Below are 19,048 nucleotides of genomic sequence, written 5' to 3'. Positions count from 1 at the left end.
AGTGTAAAGGGGGCAATTGAGTTAGAAAGAGGAGTAAGGAAGGAGTAAGGAGGAAGAGGGGCCAGAAGGCAGTTGGAGCTGGAGCATGTGTCCTGTGCTTTGGGTCGCCAATGGCAGCATGATGGCCTTAGGTTAAGATGTTGTGAAGGAATCAGGAGGAGGAGGGAGAGAAGCGGGCAACTGATACCCAGTAGCTGGTACTTTACAGTTTAAACAGGGACATACTAGGCTCCCCAGGAACCAGGAGTAGAGAGGGAACAACCTTCCATTAGAGAGTACAGGAAGACTGATGGTTCTAAAAGTAAGGAGAGGATTAGACCAGAGCTTTTTTAAGGTGTCTTACATCTCCCATATTCCAAGGTTCTGTGATTTCCTTTTGTAGCAGGCTGAGTTTTTTTATAATTATCAAAGGGAAGATAGATTTATCTTCTGAAAAAATTTTTTAGCATGGCCTGAGAAATTACACAGCTTAAGTCCACTTACTAAAACTCTTTAACTCATCAGCATGCACACTTTCTCAAGCCAGGATGACTTCATGGCATAAGTGAAAATTTCCTATTCCTTTGGAAAACTGAATTAGCATAGCCATAGCAGAAAATTATCTTTGACCAGTAGATGTTATTTCTGTATCATTCTTTGCCTAAGAAAATAATGACTCTGAGACTTAAACTTGATGAGTAAGAATAAAAGCCAATGTCTACCATTTGTTTCAGTGGTCCCAGAAAGAGTTTCAAGATGTTTTATATGCATCTTTATATGCATCTAATTCACTTAATCTCCAGAAGAGCTCTGTGGGATGAGTAGGTACTAAACCCTCATTTAGCCAATAAGGAAAATGAAGAGTAGAGAGATTAAGTAATGTGTCATGGCCAGGATTAGACTTTGGGTACATCAGCTAACACTGAGCTTTTCTGTGAGCGAATATGCTTCCTCCTTCTCTCTCCTAGATGGTCCGTGGAATTGACCAGTGTAGGCTGCATGCTTCATGCTTAGGCAGAATTAAGGGTGTGACATTCTGGAAGTAAGAGAACTGATTGGTATGTTAAAGCATGAGCAAGGAGCCTTAGTTTCCATTAAGTGTAAAATGGGTCCATAAGATATGTTATACTGTAAGTAGATTGCTTATTTTCTGACTACTGTTATTGGGAATTAAAGGCTAATCAGGATCCCTTGTTTATAATTCTCTATATGTAGACAATAACAACACCAAAACCTAACAGTGAGTATCAGTACTCACTCTGTCAGGCACTGTTGGAAGTCTTTCAGATATATTAATTCCTTAAACCTATGAGCAACCCCAGAAGTACTAATATTTTCCAGAGGGGGGAAACTGAGGTCCAGAGTTGTGCAGAAGCACATCTAGGAAGTGGCAGAGCTATACAGTGAGCCCAGGCCATTATTCTAAACTGCCTCTGGCACTGGGCTTTGCAAATCCAAAATATTTGCTTCAGTGACGAGAATAGGACTCACTGTGCTTAAGGATGGGATGAGGCCAACTAGTACTGGACATTGGGCTGTGTCTTCTGTGAATATTTGTGTATTTCAACCAGGTGATGCAGGTCAGTTGTGTCTCCCTTCATATGGGATCTTTTCCGGGATGAGGCATAGAATGCCTCCTTGCAAAGACTCACAGTGGTCATCCGTGGGGTGCCAAATTCATTTTGCTCCATGGCATTCCACTCTTGACACTTTTTCCTGAAATAAGAAAGCTTGTATTGATTTTTGTTTTTTTGTACTTCTATACAGAATTTTTAAGCTATTCAACTTCAAGATTGTATTTAATCATTTCGTGATCAATGAATGTTCAGTGGGTTTAAATATGGTATCAGAGCTTTCAAATGGTGCTTATAGAATGAAGCAAGGCTGAAAGAAATTAAACAGCTTCCCCAAATTCACATGAAGCTTAAGTTTCTCAAGGGCAAGGACTATTTTACTTGATCCAGGACTTAGCTGGGATAAACCAGTGGTGCAAGCCTATTTCAATTCCTGTTGTTAGAGCTTGAGGCGGGGAGTGGTCAAGAGGTTGGGTGGGGCGTGGTCAGAATCACAGGAACCACTATGAACACAAACTGGAAAGAGAAGAGATGCCATTGCCGATGGAAGAGAGGACACAGATGGCAGGCAGGGAGAAATGGCAGTGCCTCCTCTTCTTCGAATCCTTAACACCAGCGCTAGAGTAGACTTTCAATAGTGTCTGAAAATAAATGAATGGATCTGTGCTCTTCTTTTAGTCCGTGTCACATGCAGAGCATGGAAAGGTCATGGGGACTGTTAAAAGCTGGTGAAGAGCTCATGGGGGAGGTTGGACTTAGGTTGGTTTGAGGTAGAGAATAGACGTGAGGAAGGAGGAGGGCAGCTATACAGAGCGATCTTTGGGCAAAGGCAGATATACTTGGAACACTTAACCTCATTGACTTCTACAATTCCCTCGACTTCTGTAATATCTTGTCTGCCCTCCAGATTCTTGAACTGAGGAAGGGTTCTCCTCACTAATCCAGTGCCAGGAAAACCAAGGCATGATTCTTGTTAGCTACCCTTCTGCCCATCTCTGCCACTGTTTGTGGACCTTGAGTCTAACTTGTTAACTGCTTTGATTTGCTTACATTATTCATGAAGGTTGAGACATTGGTGTCTGGGCTCACCCAACCGGAGTTTCTTTTCTAGGTTAACATGTTTGTTGAAGGATTCCATGACGCCATCCTCCTCTATGTTCTGGCTTTACATGAAGTACTCAGAGCTGGTTACAGCAAGAAGGATGGAGGGAAAATTATCCAGCAGACTTGGAACAGAACATTTGAAGGTAAGGATTCAGTCTGTAAGACAACAACACTCTGTAGGTGATCAAGTTGCTCCTTCCCTGGTTCTGCTTTTCTCTCTTACACTTGTGGGACTTTGTCAGTTTCTTGTTTTTCGCAGCTGTCAAGTAAGGATAGTAGGTCAAGATCAACCCACCTCACAGACTTTTTGTGAACACTCAATGAGATAAAGCTTGTGAAAGTGCTCTGACAGAGTCCCACTGACGCATGAAGTGCCTCGTTTCTGATTGTTAGATAACGACTCTACCTTCTTCAAATTAAGTTTATCACTAGGCTCATTCACAACAAATAATCAGTTTGTGAAGAGATAAGTTTTAAAAGAAATAATACCAGATATACATTCATTCATCTGTTCAATCCTGGGTGGTTTGAGAAGATAAGCAAGTCCAATCAAGGTCTGTGATTTTATTTTTAAGATGGTGACTATCATCTGTGGCTTTCTTAAGAACAGAGAAGTATAAGAACCATGCCAAAAAATGACCCACAATCTCATCACTCAAACAACCTCTGTTGACAATGAAAAATTGTGTAAGAATGAGATTACTCTTGGCTGGAAAACTTAAACAGTACAAAAACGTACAAAATTAAAAGTGAAAGTTTTCCTTCCCGCCCTAGTCCCGTCTCCCTAATGTAAGCACTATTAACAATTTCCTGTAAGTCAATCTAAAAATATTTTGTGCCTTCTTCTGGCACATATGCATTTGTATATCTTATCAAAAAACGTATACAAAATAGTGGCATAATGAATGCCACTATTCATCTCAGCTTTTTTTAACTTGTGTGTCAAGAGAAATTTGCCATATGAGCACTGATAGATTCAGCACATTTTTAAATGGTAGTTCCATATTTTTCGACCATGTGGCTGCAAAAGGACTCCTTTAATCTGCCTCCTATTGATGGATACATCAAATGTTTACAGTTTTTGCTGTTACGCAAAATGCCATCACAGTCATCTTACACATCCTGATGAATATTTTTAAGTGCATCCAACAGGGAACATTTCTAGCCATGAGATATCTGGGTCGAAATGTATGTTCGTGCCTTTTAAATTGCATTAAATATTGCTGAATATCTTCCATAAAGGTCTACTATTCTAAATTCTTGCTAATGGCCTATACAGTGCTGGTTTCCTCTCACTTCACAGACACACTCAAGGAAAATTAACATGAGACTCAATGAGAATGACCCAGCTGCTGAAGCCTTGCAGCTGTCAATTTCATATTCACTCAATTGTTCATTCATCCAATAGTCTTGAGCACCTACTACGTACCAGGCACTGTTCAAAGCGAAGAAGATTCAGCAGCCCTCCCTGCAATTAACTGAGCTTTCAGGGTTGTGGGGGGAACTGGTGATCTATAAAATAAAGCAGGGTAGGGAGACAGAAAGTGATGGGAGGGGGTGAGGAGACGACTAATTTAAAGAACGTGGCCAGGGAAGGTCGCTGAAAAAGTTGCAGGTGAGTAGAGATGTGAGAGAAGTGAAAGAAATTATGTAGGTGTTCAGAATGGAACATTCTAGACAGAGCGGCAGACCCAGAGACCTTGAATGTGCCTGCAGAGAGAGTGCTGAGCGCTGAGGGCAAAGAGGCCTGTGTAGTTGAACATAGCACGTGGGGGGCCATGCGTTAGGAGCCACAGTCCGAGAGCTAGCGGGGGCCGGATCACGTGGACGTGGAAGGTTACTGAGGACTTTCACTTCCACCCTGAGTGAGACAGAAAGCCACCAGAAGGTTTTGAGGGATGTGATCTTTCTAGAGTCTTTAAAAGGGGTCCTTATGGGGACTGTGTGGAAAATAAAGTGTAATATGCTGATGGGTATCATTTAAAAACCCCTGATACGGAGTACGGATCGCTGGACCAGGGGTCAGGAGGCCTGCGTCCGAGCCACTGACTCAGTATTTTGGCTTCTCTTTCATTCCCTGTACGAAGGGGTGGGGCTAGCTGATGACCTGTGGGGGCCCTTCCAGTCCTGCATAAGACCGGCTCTTCCCTTGATCCCTTCTACAGTTATTTGCAGTTCAATGAAGGAAATTTTTCGGTGATGGGAACAAGTACTGCCAAGCCTGGATTTGGGGTCCATATGTATATTTTTTCATTTGGGACTTCAATGCACTCCGCGGCCTCATCCCGTCCTTGTTTATTAGAAATGGCAGGACAGTGCTGAGGGGTTGGATTCCAGCTGTCTGGGCAGCAGCTATGGTGACAATTGGATTTAATTTCTCCTGGGTGGCTTTAGCAAATGCCGCATCTTACTCGAAACTAGAGTGACATCTACTTTAACTTTAGATAGATTGGAGGATGTGAACCAATAAGCCTCTAAGATTGTCTTGCTCAACTTCTGACTGCTTCAGTTGAGGAGCTAGAATCAAATAGGATAATCCAGAGGGCATGTTAGGACAGAGTCAAATTTCCCAGAAGTTGTGCCCAATACACTGAGAAACCAGCGTGTGTGGACACAACCTCGGTAGGCCACATCCCGTTCTTAGCTGTTGCTCACTTCACGGTGTGGTCATTTGTTCTTGGTCTTCTGAAGGAGGTTGTTAAGGGAAGGGCAGGTGCCCACAAGGGCTAGAATGAAGTTTTGTCTAGAGGGCATGGACGAAATTTTCCCATAGCCCATCCTGATGCTTCCATTCTAGGACTAGGTCACACCGGCAATGTGAAGTGAGTCCTAGAACAATTGATAATACAGTTCCGTCCAAAGTTAGAATCTTACCTGTCCGGATGTGAAGATATTGAAGCCAATGTAAAGACAACTGAAGCCAACTGAACTTGAATTGCTTGGAAAGCCCATTTTATTTGCTTAACAGTGATCAATCTGAGGGTAGTCCCCAAGAGAACTCTGAGAAATGGTCATTCCATACATGGCCATTAAATTGTCAAGGGAAAAATACTTTGGATGTTATTTGACAAATTTAGATTTTATTACCGTGAAACCTATGACCATCTCTCAAGACTCTTAATAAATGGCCTGGGAAGAAGCTGAATTTCCTCTCTGTGTGACAGGTCAGAGTGACAAGGTAAATAGGACTGCGGCTCAAGCCTTGAGGTCCACTACAGGCTCATAGAAATGAGGATGGAAAGTCTCATTCCTTATGTACAGGAAAATTCTGCTGTCAGCCCGACAATCTCACCTTAAGCACAATATGCTCAGGTGAAGTCTCACTTGCTAATCGGCCACCCTGAGGGTTCTCACCCCATTTCTTGGCCGAATTGTAATAGCTGAAAGTGTAATGAGGTCTTGGATTACGAGGGCCACCTTGTTTTATAAAATACTCTTCAAAAGCCTTAGCAGAACACACCTTTATAAACACCTCTGAACAGAATGACAGATGGTTTTGGCTAGGCAATATGTTTGGAGATAAATATGATTTTTAAAAATGACATTTCATACTTAAAAGTTGTATAGGTTGTCAAGGATAAACAAGTTTGAGATCAGTGTACCCTTTGTAACCAGTCTATATTAAAAAGACAAAAAAAAAAAAAATCAAGATGAATGGTAGCTCCATTCTGTTTGTGGCAAAGTAGACCAAAGTCTGGAAAAATCAGTGGGCTTTCAAACCACAACCCAAAGGACAGTAAACCCAAATACTTGCCCTCTCCAAACCACACCAGAGGATGGAACTTTCCCCTGGGATCCCTTTTCCCAGACATTCATTTTACTTCCGGAGAGAATCAAATCAATAGAAACACTAACTAAGAATTACATTGAACTCTATTATGGTCTAAATTGAAAGAAAACAGATAGCCTTAGTTAATTAGGATGTGACTGACGTATGCATTCTCTTAATTAGTTAATAAAAATTACAATGCAGACATATTTAATATCAACTAATGATACATTTTTGCTTTCACTGATTACTGTCTAAGCCACTATTGCTGGCCAGGCAAAGTCAAATCCTTTGTGTGGGCTCTCAGGGCTGCCCTATTCCAGTCTGACATCCCACTGCTTCCTTCCTCACACATGGGCCACCTCCCCCAGAACCTCCTGGTCCCTCTGCTTCCTTTCAGCTTCCATGCCTTTAAATACTAACAGGGCTGGCCTTTTGCTGAGCAAACTGCCATTCCCTGATGGCTGCTTGTCTAAGTCATGGACTTACTTCATTCACATTCCTATAAAAGACTGCTCTTTTACTGAGTCTCCAATAAGATGCCAGCTCCTTCTCTGAGTGGTGTGGGCACCTCAGGTGTCCCCTCCAAGATTCCAGGCCCAGTGGCAGTAACAATAGCAGAAGAGAACAGCTGATGTCTTTTACACCTGTAGCGGAAGTACTCGACCTGCCCTGGCTCAGTTAATCATCTCGACAGGCTCTTGGCTGGGAGGTGCCAGTGTGCCTCTTTTACAGTCCTGAGACTGAGACCCAGGGGGCTGAGTCCTTGCCCATGGTCACAGAGCTCATAAACGTGGAAGCTAGGATTCAAATACATGTAGTCAGAAATCCTTAGTCCAGGCTGCCTGTGTCTTGGTTTGGTGGGGGGGAACCTGTCCATTTCATCTTTGCCTCAGCGGCAGCATTAAATTCAGCACCTAATGCCGGCCCAGAACTCATCTGGATAAACAATGAATGACTTCACGTGTCTCTGGGAGATGGTGGGTGTCACCTAAGCTTATCACGGTCATCCTTTCACAATATACATAAGTCAGACCTTTGTGCCAAACACTTGAAACTCATACAGTGATGCGTGTCAATTATAGCTCAGTAAAACTGGGGGAAAACCCCCCAAACAAAACCAAAAAACCCAAAACAAAACAGAATGAACAGAAGTGAGGTAAGGACCAGCTCTGCTTTAGTTCTTGGCTCCTGTGACCCGTGAAGCAGGCCCTCAGCTCTCCTGGGCATCACTGGAGCCCATAATGAAGCACATTCTTGGAGTCCTGGGCCTAGAACGAGTTTTCTTTTATAATGTTTGGGCAGTGATAACACAAACTCATGAGGAGTCTAGGAGAACGCCGTACCTCCAAACTCTCTCTCCTTGCAGGTTTTCTTTTTCTTTCTTTCTTTCTTTCTTTCTTTTTTTTTAAATACATACAAAACTCTGGAATAAGCATGCTGCTTTCAGGATTAGCCTTAATCCATTTTTTAAAACATATTCCCCAAAGAAGGTCATTTATTTCTTTTTCTCTTCATTTTTAAATGGAGAAATGTTAAGAATTTAGGAATGCAGACACAGATGAAATTACAATGTCTTTCCAAATGCCAACAAAAATGCTCAGAGTCTGATGAGATCCCCTGTGGCATGAGTTTGTTTAAAGAATCCTGTCAATTCATTTTCTTATTTCTGTTGGCTGATGAAGGTCTTTGAAGTCACTAACTTGGAGTTTTTCCCATCTCATCCTCTAGGTATTGCTGGCCAGGTGTCCATAGATGCCAACGGAGACCGGTACGGGGATTTCTCTGTGATCGCTATGACAGACCCGGAAGCGGGCACCCAGGAGGTGAGCCAATGACCCCCTGCCTCACTGCTCCTCCTGCTTGTTGAGATTCCAAGGAATGCATTTGTCCTGGTGTCCAAACAGCTGCCCCCAACACAGCCTCCAAATAAGAATGAGCTGAAAAGCTTGGAGTTTCTGAGTAGGGAGGACTTACTTCTGCTTGAGGATATCCTGGACGATTTCAAGCAACAGTTCCTTGTTTACCCTAAGTGGGCAAATCATATGTTTCCAGTGGCCAAGTGTGCGTCTTTGATGCCTCTTGCTCAGAGCTGATGTTCCCATAGCACTTGATGGGACCTGGCATAACGGCCTTGGTGCCTTTCTCCTCATGCACATGTACTGGGCCTTTGTGGCAGGAGCAGAGCCAGCAGAACCTGGCACTTGCTGCATTTCCTGGAAGATTTTTTTCACTCCTGGGGTGGTCTGGGTCTCATGGGCATTCTAGTCCCTCCCTCCGTGAATGGTGGATATAGCTACAGTCCATTGCAGGGCCCTTGTGAGCATTTGGGAGGGAATGTGTGTCAAGTACTTGGTGAGTGCTCAGCACATACCAGAGATTGTTAGATTTTGGTGATTATCTAGAATTCTTTTTTTAAAGATTTTATTTATTTATTTGACAGAGAGATCACAAGCAGGCAGAGAGGCAGGCAGAGAGAGAGGAAGAAACAGGCTCCCTGCTGAGCAGAGAGCCTGATGCGGGGCTCTGATCCCAGGACCTTGAGATCATGACCTGAGCCAAAGGCAGAAGCTTAACCCTCTGAGCCACCCAGGTGTCCCTAGAATTCTTTTTACTATGACATGAACTAGCCTGTGGAAGCTTGCTGGACCTCCTTCCAGAGAGACAGGGGCGATGTCACAGGTCACTCAGGAGCAGTGCGCTGGTGCCCAGAAAAAAGAGAAACAGATCCCGAGAACCTGGGAGGGGGGGGGAAGGTACTTCCAGATCAGGGCTCGGATAGCTGGTGGAAGATCTGTTTGAACCAGAAACTGTGGACAAACCTCGAATTGAGTCAACAAGGAGTACTGAGCCAGTTGAAAAAGAGTTCAGTCTGGAAAGGTAACTCCGGAAGTCATGAACTAATCTTCTAGCCAGAGAAGGGGGAAACAGGATGTTCCTAAAAGATATTTTTGACTCTTTTTTTTTTTTTTTAACATTTACTTACTTATTTGAGAGAGAGAGAGAGAGAACGCACGAGCAGGAGGAGCAGCAGAGGGAGAGGGAGAAGCAGGCTCCTCGCTGATCAGGAAGCCTAATGTGGGGCTCCATCCTAGGACCTTGGGATCATGACCTGAGCCCAAGGCAGGTGCTTAAGCTACTGAGCCACCCAGGTGCCTCCCTTTTGACTCTTTCTATGCCCAGCTGATTGAGTGGTTTGAGGCTGTGCATCTGTGATGGCTTCCTCTGGCCATGATGTCTGACTTTCTCCCACATCCCTGAAAGCAGTTTGGGCTTTACAAATGGCTGACCTCGTGGACTGCTCTGTGGCGGATGGCAGATGCATGGAGCAGCAGCCCCTCCGACGAACAAGGGAAAAGCCATAAATTCTGGTTATTGTTTTCTATAGAACCACTTTCCCGCCATGGGGAGCCACTGTTCTCCCTAAATTATGCTGATTATTAAAAGCACCATTACTGCCTGCAAATCTTGATTTACAAAGTCCTCAAAAAGACGTCATTGTGGTCAGTGTGATAGGGGGTGCCCGTCTTATGCCTCCTTTGGAAACAGAGAACTTTGAGCTTTCAGTTTGCACATTTGTTTTTTGCTTTTACGTAGGTCATTGGTGATTACTTTGGAAAAGAAGGTCGTTTTGAAATGCGGCCGAATGTCAAATATCCTTGGGGACCTTTAAAACTGAGAATAGATGAGACCAGAATTGTGGAGCACACAAACAGCTCTCCTTGCAAATCATGTAAGTTTAAAGACTTAATTACTCTGCATCTCACCGTCTACCCTGTCACTATGATGCAAATTTATAAGGCAGATGAAACCCATGGGAAGAGTTTACAAACTGACAACCCACTTTCTAGGGCTTTCTTCTTTTTTCAAAATGGTAGAAGACTTCTCCCTATTATCACACCTCTCTTCATAATATAATCCCTTCACAGTTGAGATGCCCACTTAGGGAAAATAAAAAGATCCCATATTAAATGTGTAGCAAGTGTCATTCTGATTCAGAGTTTGTAGGTGTCCTCCTACTCCTCGGAACCGAACAGATAATGTCCCTTAAAAAACACCCCTTAAATTTACAAATTGGCAAATCAGTGTAAAATATGCTATTTATGAGAAGCTTTGTCATAAATACAGAAGCAAGTGAACCTTTGTACAAGGAGCTTACAAATAGGAACTTATTGGAAATTGTTGCTTTAGAGATAAGCTAATGAGGGAGAACCAAGTGAAATTGATCATTTAGGCTAACATAGTATGCTCTTTATTTTGGGGCCAGGCTTCAAACTGCTCTATTTATGTTTATGCAATAATTATGGAAAGGAGTAAGGCAGACATATGTTAAGAATAGTCTGGAGTTGCTGGGCATGGATTTGAAATCCTGCCCTTGTCACTTACTGGTTTGTGACCCTAGGAATGTTCTTCTACCTCTTTAAACCTCAGTCTCCCCATATGCGAAATAAAAAAGTGTACCCTGCCCTTTGGGCTGAGGATTAAATGGGATAATGCATTAAAGGCTGACACTACACTGTTTGTCTAAAGGTTAAGTATTTATCATGTTTATATAATAACTGGGACGCTACTGCACTCGATTGTTTCAGATTGTTATTCGCATTTTCACAAAGCTATATAGGACATTTTGACATGAAACTCCGGCCTTGGTGAGAGAACATCTAAAAACAGAATATCAGCCCAACGCATTTCTCACCAAATCTCCAAGCACTTTGAAGTGTCACCACCCGTCTGTGATAATAAGATGTGCTGGGTCAGTCCCATGGTCCGTCCAGTTGTCTTCTCTGACTAGGAGCTCAAGAGAGGACGGACGTACCTGAAAACCTGTTTCCGTGTTCCCCAGATCTTTCTTGAACTGCTTTATTCCCATTGTTCTCCCATAGTCCTTTCTGAAATGCCTCTTAAGCTTTGCACTTGGCAAAAAAAAAAAAAAAAAAAAAAAAAAAAGAAAAAGAAAAAGAAAGAAAAAGAAAAGAAATTGCAGGATCCTCTAGAAAATCTTTCTTAAAAAAAAAAAAAAAAAGGAAAATTTGCCACAAGTGGAAAATTGAGATGCATCTCCCAATGACTAAAACTTGAAACATCTCTGTTTCTCCAAATGCACTCTGATTATCTATGTTTCTTTTTTAAGCAGGTGGTCTAGAAGAATCGGCAGTGACAGGAATTGTTGTGGGGGCCTTACTAGGAGCTGGCTTGTTAATGGCCTTCTACTTTTTCAGGTTAGGATGCTTTATCAAGTTTTAAAATTCACTCTCCTTTATTGCCTTGGTCCCTCACCTTTGCACAGTCATCCTTGTGACTTGTCTGTATCTTGCTCTTACCCCAAAAGCATGGCGGTTAAAAGAATGAAGCCGTTCTTTTGTGACGGTCTTCACAACGCTCCTGGTTTGGTGGTCAGGGCTTTGTACTACTTCCCCCTGTGGGCCACAGAGCCGAGGCTCTCCTCTGATGACAAATATTCTGACGCAAATTCCTACCATCCTCCAAATGTGTAAGTGGAGAGAGAATCTGGACAAGGAAAACAACTTACCTATTCTTACGCTTCCTCCAATTCATAAAGAGGAGTCTGGGTTCACCTTCTGAAAAGGAGGAGGCAGCTCTGAGCAGTTTACACTCCCAGGCTGCTCTGTGCGCAGTCCTTGGAGAATCCACATGTTTAATTGTCACTGTGGTTAAGGCCCGAAGCTTGTAAAATTATAACATTTATGTGTGTTCAAGGTACTGAGAGTCCCAAATCATGAGGGCGGTCCATTCCTCTGTAATCTTCGGTGATTGAGTTTGTGGCTTTGTCTCAAGTCATTAGACCAAGATGTCTTCATTTCTGTAGGGAACTATAACCCCGGGTGTATGTGACTCTTTGTGGGAACAATTGTATTCCTGTTCCTTTGGTCACAGTATGCTTAATCTGGTCTTTATCTAGGGCATATCCTGGGAGTTAGGGAGAGCTTCTGTGGCAGAATAGACAAGACTTAACCCACAAGGCACCCAGGGAAAAAGGGGAGGGCTTGTTCTATGGCATTTCAGAGAGCATGCCAATTTTTCTCCTTGAATAAGGGCACAACGCCTCGGGGCCACACTGCTTTAATCTCTGACCAGGGTCTCATATTCTGTCATTTCTCATTTATCAGCCCAAACCCAGATGTCCCTTGGGGGCATTCTTTGTAAGAGAAACCATAGTATTTTGTAGCCAAGTGAGGTTTTACTACTGCATTTGCTTTCCCTTTACCCAGGAAGAAATACAGAATAACCATTGAAAGGCGAAGCCAGCAAGAAGAAAGTAACGTTGGAAAACATCGAGAGTTACGGGAAGACTCCATCAGATCCCATTTTTCAGTAGCTTAAAAGAAAGCCTTTTCTTTCGGCCTGAGATTCTTTAAGGAGATAGATGGGATGAAAGACATCAATGGGACAGAAGGGGCGCTCTTGAAGAACTCATTCTTTTAAGCAGTTAGTCATTTCATTGTAAAATTTCTTTAGAAGCTCAGGAACTATTTTGAATCACCACATGCCCCCCGGGCTTCCACCTCATGACAAACAAGTATGAGAATACAACATCTCTCTGTTAAATGTTTGGACTGTTTCAAGGGCATATCATTAGATTTATGTTTGGAAATCTGATGTCTCCATATTTTGATGGTTTTGGGGGGCATTTCATATAAGGCTACAAAAATGTGGTTTTCTGAAATGAAATGTTTTATAGCTAGAATAAAACCATTTTTATGAGTAGAATATTCTTGGAAAGAATTTAACATCCAAAAAGAGGAAAATGTAATGAAAAAATCTCAAGGTTGGAAATACAGTGTTCCTTTTTCTAGTGCTGGTGGACAGATTTGAAGTTAAGGACTGCTCTGTCCAATGTATATATTCAGGTCCTGACTTCATATCTCCAAAAAGGATTTCTGGCCTGTCTCCTTTAGTGTCTCATAAAAGCTATTCTGGAAAGTTGTAACTATTAATAAGATAAGAGGATTTATATAAGAAAAACAAATCTAAAATGTTTCACTTTTTAATGTAAAAAAAAAGCCCTATTTCACACTAACATTTTATTTTTAGGTATTTTTATCTTATATTTTGCTATTAGAAAATGTGTCTATTTTTTCATTTTGAAGATTAAATTCCACTTATATTTTAAAAGCATGGGTAAAGTGTGCAACAAACCAGCAATGATGAAAGAGGCTTCTCTTTTTTTCCCTGTTTCCCTATCCCTTTGGCCATAGCCAGATGCCAATTGCTGCTTTAATTACAGAGATCTAGACATGTATTCAGATCACAGACTCTGTCGGAGGACATTGATTTACCTGCTTTAAGTGTAAAGTTATTTTAGGGATAGACCTCTTCTAGTTCTGGTCAAATGATGAGTTTCCAGGTAGAGTGTGGAGTTGATTGAAATTAACTAGGTTTTAAGGCAGCCCTTTTTCCTTAAGAACAACTTTATAGAGTACTAGCATTTGACAGTAAGCACAGAAAGGATAACTCTAAAAATGCATACATGACATTTTACTAAGATTCAGTGATATTTTGGTTAAAAGAAGGAATCTAAGTAGCTACTCTCTTCCTTTTTAGTGGACTCCACAAAGCTTTAGCGTCATCCACTAATAACCTGTGTAATAGCAGGTGAAGTGTAGATAGAGAGATTTGAACAAAGTCAAATAAGTATCTACCTTGCACCCACTACTCTGCACGGAAGTGTAAACTCAGGTTGCCATTTTTTCTGATAATTTATGGAGAAAGTAGTGAGAGAAGAATAGAGAGTTGGCAGATTAATGTACCATGTTGTAATTATGTCACTAGGGGCTTTCCTCAGTAACAGTTGGAACATTTGAAAAATAGTTTTTAAGATTATCTTAGTGGCTATAAAAGATCACGTATAGGGAGGAAAATAGGGGAGTTCGAGCAAGTCCTTGGTCGTGATGGAGGTCGTAGTTCACACGGGCGGGGGTGGAGGCAGGCAGAGGGAAAGCTGTGTATCTTGTAAGCTGGCCTGAGCTTGCTTCCCTGAAAGCGTCTGCCTCTGCCCTTCCTACTTCAACCAGCCAATGGATTATTTCCGTGAATGGGTTATTTCTGTGTGAGGCATATTTCCCCTCTACATTTAAAAAACGGGATTCAGGCAACTGGAGAGCATGATAACCGAATAAGCTATGATCAGCCAAAATGACTTTGTTGTAGTTCTCCATGGTGGATGCAATGGAAAAAGTGCTGACTTCCAAAAAAGATGGTGAAAGAAGGCAAGAAAGGCAAGCTCCAGAAATTCCAATGTCAGAAGAGTGTTCGTGGAATAAAAATCTAGGAAAACAAAACATTTAACAACTCAGACTCCTCAAAGTGAAAACAGAATGGAAGGTTTGCATCTATCTTTTTTGTGTGTGTGAATTGAGAACTTATTTCTCTCTCATTTTTATTTATCAATGATGTTTTCAATATATTTTTGAGCTATTCACTTTATACTACCTTGTGTTTGTGAAAAAAAGTTTAAAATTCAAGCCTATGTGCTTATTACAGAGGGAAGATCATTCTACCTGTTTGCCATCTTTGGACATAAACATTTCTCACCTTTCTGGAATTAATATAGGGACCCGTTAATTGTAACATTTTTAAAGCAAATATCTTTTATTTCTACTTTAGGTGGAGGAATAGTTCCAAATTTAATATTATATCCCCAGATAAAATGGTGGCATGAGATTTTAGTTTTTTTAAATGGCGGACTAAGTCATGAGATTTCTCATAGGTACATGCCATTCCATTCCAAAGTTAAAACCGTTCTGGGAGTTCTTGAGATTGATTGCTTATTTATTTACATGTCTGTTTTCACTTCTTTCCTCCTTAAAGTCATCATGTGAATCACCAAAACTACGTTAAGTTTAAGTTGGAAATTTTTGGAAATTAAGCCAGAAAACATTGCGGCAATGTAGGTGTTTGGTGCAAGTGTACCCTGGGGTAAGACCTCTGGAGGTTATATTTTGGGACTTAATTTCCTTACAGCTAAGCAGCATCTTTGACAACTAGTCATTTGTACTCTACCAGAAGCCACATATCATACAGTAAAATAAATAGGGCTTTAGTTCTTAAATGACCCTGTAAATTTTTACACTAAAATCTAGGGCACTCAGATTTCAGAAGGGAAACTTCATCAGTATTTTGTCATCTGGCCAAACAAGCTGATGGTTATATAGGTCAAAATGAGTATATACACTTTGTATATACTCATGGTTCTGGAAATAAGTATAGATTTTATGGTCATCATTTCACCTGCTTAGTTTTTTTTTTTTTTTCCTGGATTCAAAAATAAAAGCTTTCTCCAAATGATCACTTCTATCCAGAAATAATTTTCTGGATAGAGTGCATATCTTCTCCCAGACTGACTACAGTTTCCACGAGGAAGCCCTACAAAGTACATTTCACAGAACTGTCAGCTTGTCCTTCCCTGAACCACAGCCATAGTTCCACAGGCTTTGAAATATTTTTTTTTCTATTTTAAAATTTCAGAAGCTATATTTAATGGAGAGAAGAGAAATGCATGGAAAGAGAATGTCTCCTTTTCTCCTCTTCCTCAAGATTCAGACTTTTGCTTTAGAGTGTCTTATCATTCTCCCTGTTCACAGGTTCTAGGGTTCTTAACTTATTCAAGGTACCTGTGCCCCCTTTGTCCCCAGTTTGCCACTTTCCTTCTGGTTGCTACTGATTTTAAAAGTGTAAGGTGTGCTGTTGGCAGTGACGTCAAAGCTATTGTCTAGATCTCAGACAACTCAGAAATTAACTTCCCGTGGCATCACCCCCTTCTTGTGAGTGACTATACAGGGCTACTTGTGGAAGTCTCTTTAGGAGGCCAAATAAAATATTATACCACCGGTATTAAGGGAGTGTTTATACACTGAAAGAAATACTTATGTTTCTTGGGACACAAAGAACCCAGGTTCAGAGTGGATACAGTATAAAACCAAACAGCAACCCAAATTAGGGCTCTCGATTGATATTTCACAGATTCTGTTTAATTATGTCCTTGGTGGTTAGCACTTCACGGAGAAGTTGAAAATAGGAGGAATTTCTTCCTCCCATTTTTCCAGTGGCAAAAACTGGAGCTGTCTGAAAACACGAAATATGCTTTGGGGGCAGCGTGGGAGCATAGAAAACGAGAAAGTGCTGTTCAGAGGGATCTGTTTCTTTTTCAGTTGATGCTTAGAACTACAGAATACCCAATAATTTAGCCCATCTTCAACAGCCAGACTCAGCAAGAAGCTTGGGACACACCCAGCCAGAAGAATCGGGAGTTGATCCTCGGAAAGAAACAGAAGAGAGAGGCATTGCAAGCAGCCTCTGTCCTTACCACCCCTTTCTCCCTCACTCCCACCGCCACCATGGATCTCCCTTACCCCTAGCCCCCCACCATGCACTGTGGCTCCAAAGATGCCTCGGCATCTGGCCCATGCAGGTAGAAACTTGTGAGTAGGAACCCTGTACTTCCTCTGAGGGAAAGAACACAAAACAGTGCTGCCTATAGGAACGTAGCTGGCTTTGGATCAGAACCCTTATGCTAACTTGACCGCACACGCTCTGGGGCAGGACAAGCCTGTGATGTGCCTGTATTCCAACAAGCTTTGTTTTGGTTTTCAGCATGTAGATCTCATGACTGTCTCTTGCAGGCATACCCCACAGCTAGACTATAGGATTAAAATGACTTTCAAAAGGAGCTAGATTGGAGTTTGTTCAAATTTGTCATTAACCACTAATGTAAAGTCATACCAAAGGTAAAGCAATTCTAAACCAGCTGATGCTGTTAATGTTCATGTTTTAAGCTACTTCAAACATGGTGAAAGGGTTTCAATGGGAGCTGAGTATCAGCAGTAAAAGCTGTATATTATAATAGCTCTTTGATGGATCAGGCGTGGAATGATTCCTAGAGGAGGGATGTGAATAATGAAAATTAAGAGTTAGCAAAAATGTTGTTTCTTTGATTCACATGGTTAAAGACCTAAATTTTATGCATAGGAATAAAGGGCCCTTCCACAAAGGACGTAAATTGTCACGTGGACTACCAAATTGTTTTTTATGTGCTAGGGGAACAAAGCTGTGATAACACACAATAATTGGACAGAAAATGTCGAGAAAGAGGAAAATTTGGATTTCAAAACAGGATGCCCTATTTATTATTTAATGCCAACATCTGAAAAAGTTCAAAGTGGTGCGTCTTACCGTGGGGGTGCCCATTGTAAGTTCGAAGCGTCTTACAAAGTGGTGCGTCTTGCAAGACAGCAATGGGGGTGCCCTCAGCAACCTGGAGATGCTGTGAGTTTGTAGAATTTCTCTGCTGGGTCCTGGGAATCTGAGTTTTGTTCCCCATGCAATGGTAAGTACTGAAACCAAGAGGACACAGAATAGATACCGTGAAGGATTATTTCCGCAGCCCTTATCTTCTGGGTCATATTACTCATGGTTATTTTAAATATAAACAATACAAAGCTACCATGAGTATGGTAGGAAAGTAAAATAAAAGCTGCACAAGCTACCATTTATTATTCTAATGTAAGTAGAACTATTTGCATATAATGTGATTTAATTTATTGTTTTGTGTAGAAAATGAAAATTAATGACTGTGGATATAACCCCTGTTTTGTATAATATATTTTATTTCTGATGCAGACTGGTCATTTAAAATATCTACTCGGTTTGGCGTTTGGCTATAAATGTGTATGTGTTCTTGTAAATGTTTCTCTTAAGCAAGAATGCCACATGCTCACAGTATAACAATGTGTTCTCATTAAAAATACATCCCACAGAAACCTTTTCCTGTTTATAATTCAACTAACATACACTGCACATATCCATAGTCTCTGAGGACTTTCTGTTTTGCTAGGATGGGTGGAAGTGAAGGTCAGTTAGTGGTTGGGGTGGATGGTACTGCTGGAATGGTACCCATGGAAGGACTCAAGAATTTCTGCTCAGCAAAGGGAAGTTTATAGAAATAAGAAACAATCTATTATAGTGAGTGGTGAACCTTGAACTGGCAGGTAAAGAAAGAACTCTTCGGGGATACTGTTATCTTGCCTCTCTACATAGTTATGCAGTTGGCCTTCGTGACTCATATTGTGATGTTCCTTGCCTGGTTGGAAGAGGTCCTAACTCAGTTTTGTCACTCTGAAGAGCTCCTGGGGTTCTAGCAGACTAAGCAAACTGACTAGCCTCAAGCATCTCCAGTTGCCTTGAGGTTGTAAAAAGCCACCTCATAATCTGGAAAGTTATTTATGATTTACTTGAAGCTGGAGAAACACAGCCATTCTCACGATTGGAGTGATGTTTCCCTGGTCGTGCTGTGGCTGCCACCGTCGGTGAAGTCCCAGGACAACACCACAAAGGCCATCCATGCAGGGTGCCCAGGTTGGAGAGGATTCTGGGCAGGATGTGATTCCGGGCTGGAGGTGAGGGTGGGGGTTGGGGGAGGGCTGTGGGAGGGCCTGCTAGGACTGGAGGGTGGGGCCCGGAAAGCTCCCGGAAACATAGGCTGTCTCAGTCCACTGGGGCTACCACACCAGAATACCAGACTGGGGGGTCTTCACCCAGAAATGTATTTCTCACAGTTCTGGAGGCTGGAAGTCCGAGATCAAGATGTCTGCTATTTTGGTTCCTG

General features: G+C 41.9%; 1 protein-coding gene across 4 annotated transcripts in view; it reads left to right on the top strand.

Annotated features, from left to right (window-relative positions):
* Positions 1-18,190, top strand: part of NPR3 (natriuretic peptide receptor 3) — a 71,768-nt gene extending 53,578 nt beyond the window's left edge. For 2 of the 4 annotated variants that reach the window (XM_046000664.1, XM_046000662.1), the window contains 5 exons: positions 2,665-2,800; positions 8,158-8,252; positions 10,024-10,159; positions 11,558-11,645; positions 12,657-16,171. In XM_046000664.1, the coding sequence (XP_045856620.1) occupies positions 2,665-2,800; positions 8,158-8,252; positions 10,024-10,159; positions 11,558-11,645; positions 12,657-12,768 (567 nt within the window). In that variant the 3' untranslated portion in view covers positions 12,769-16,171. Of the gene's footprint in view, positions 1-2,664; positions 2,801-8,157; positions 8,253-10,023; positions 10,160-11,557; positions 11,646-12,656; positions 16,172-16,595 lie in introns of those variants that run through there. The other 2 variants (XR_006817785.1, XM_046000663.1) reach the window with 2 other exon arrangements.
* Positions 18,191-19,048: the final 858 nt, after the last annotated feature.

This window comes from Meles meles, chromosome 3, assembly GCF_922984935.1.
Source record: "Meles meles chromosome 3, mMelMel3.1 paternal haplotype, whole genome shotgun sequence".
Taxonomy (NCBI): Eukaryota; Metazoa; Chordata; class Mammalia; order Carnivora; family Mustelidae; genus Meles; species Meles meles.
This window is presented reverse-complemented; position numbering and strand designations above follow the sequence as displayed.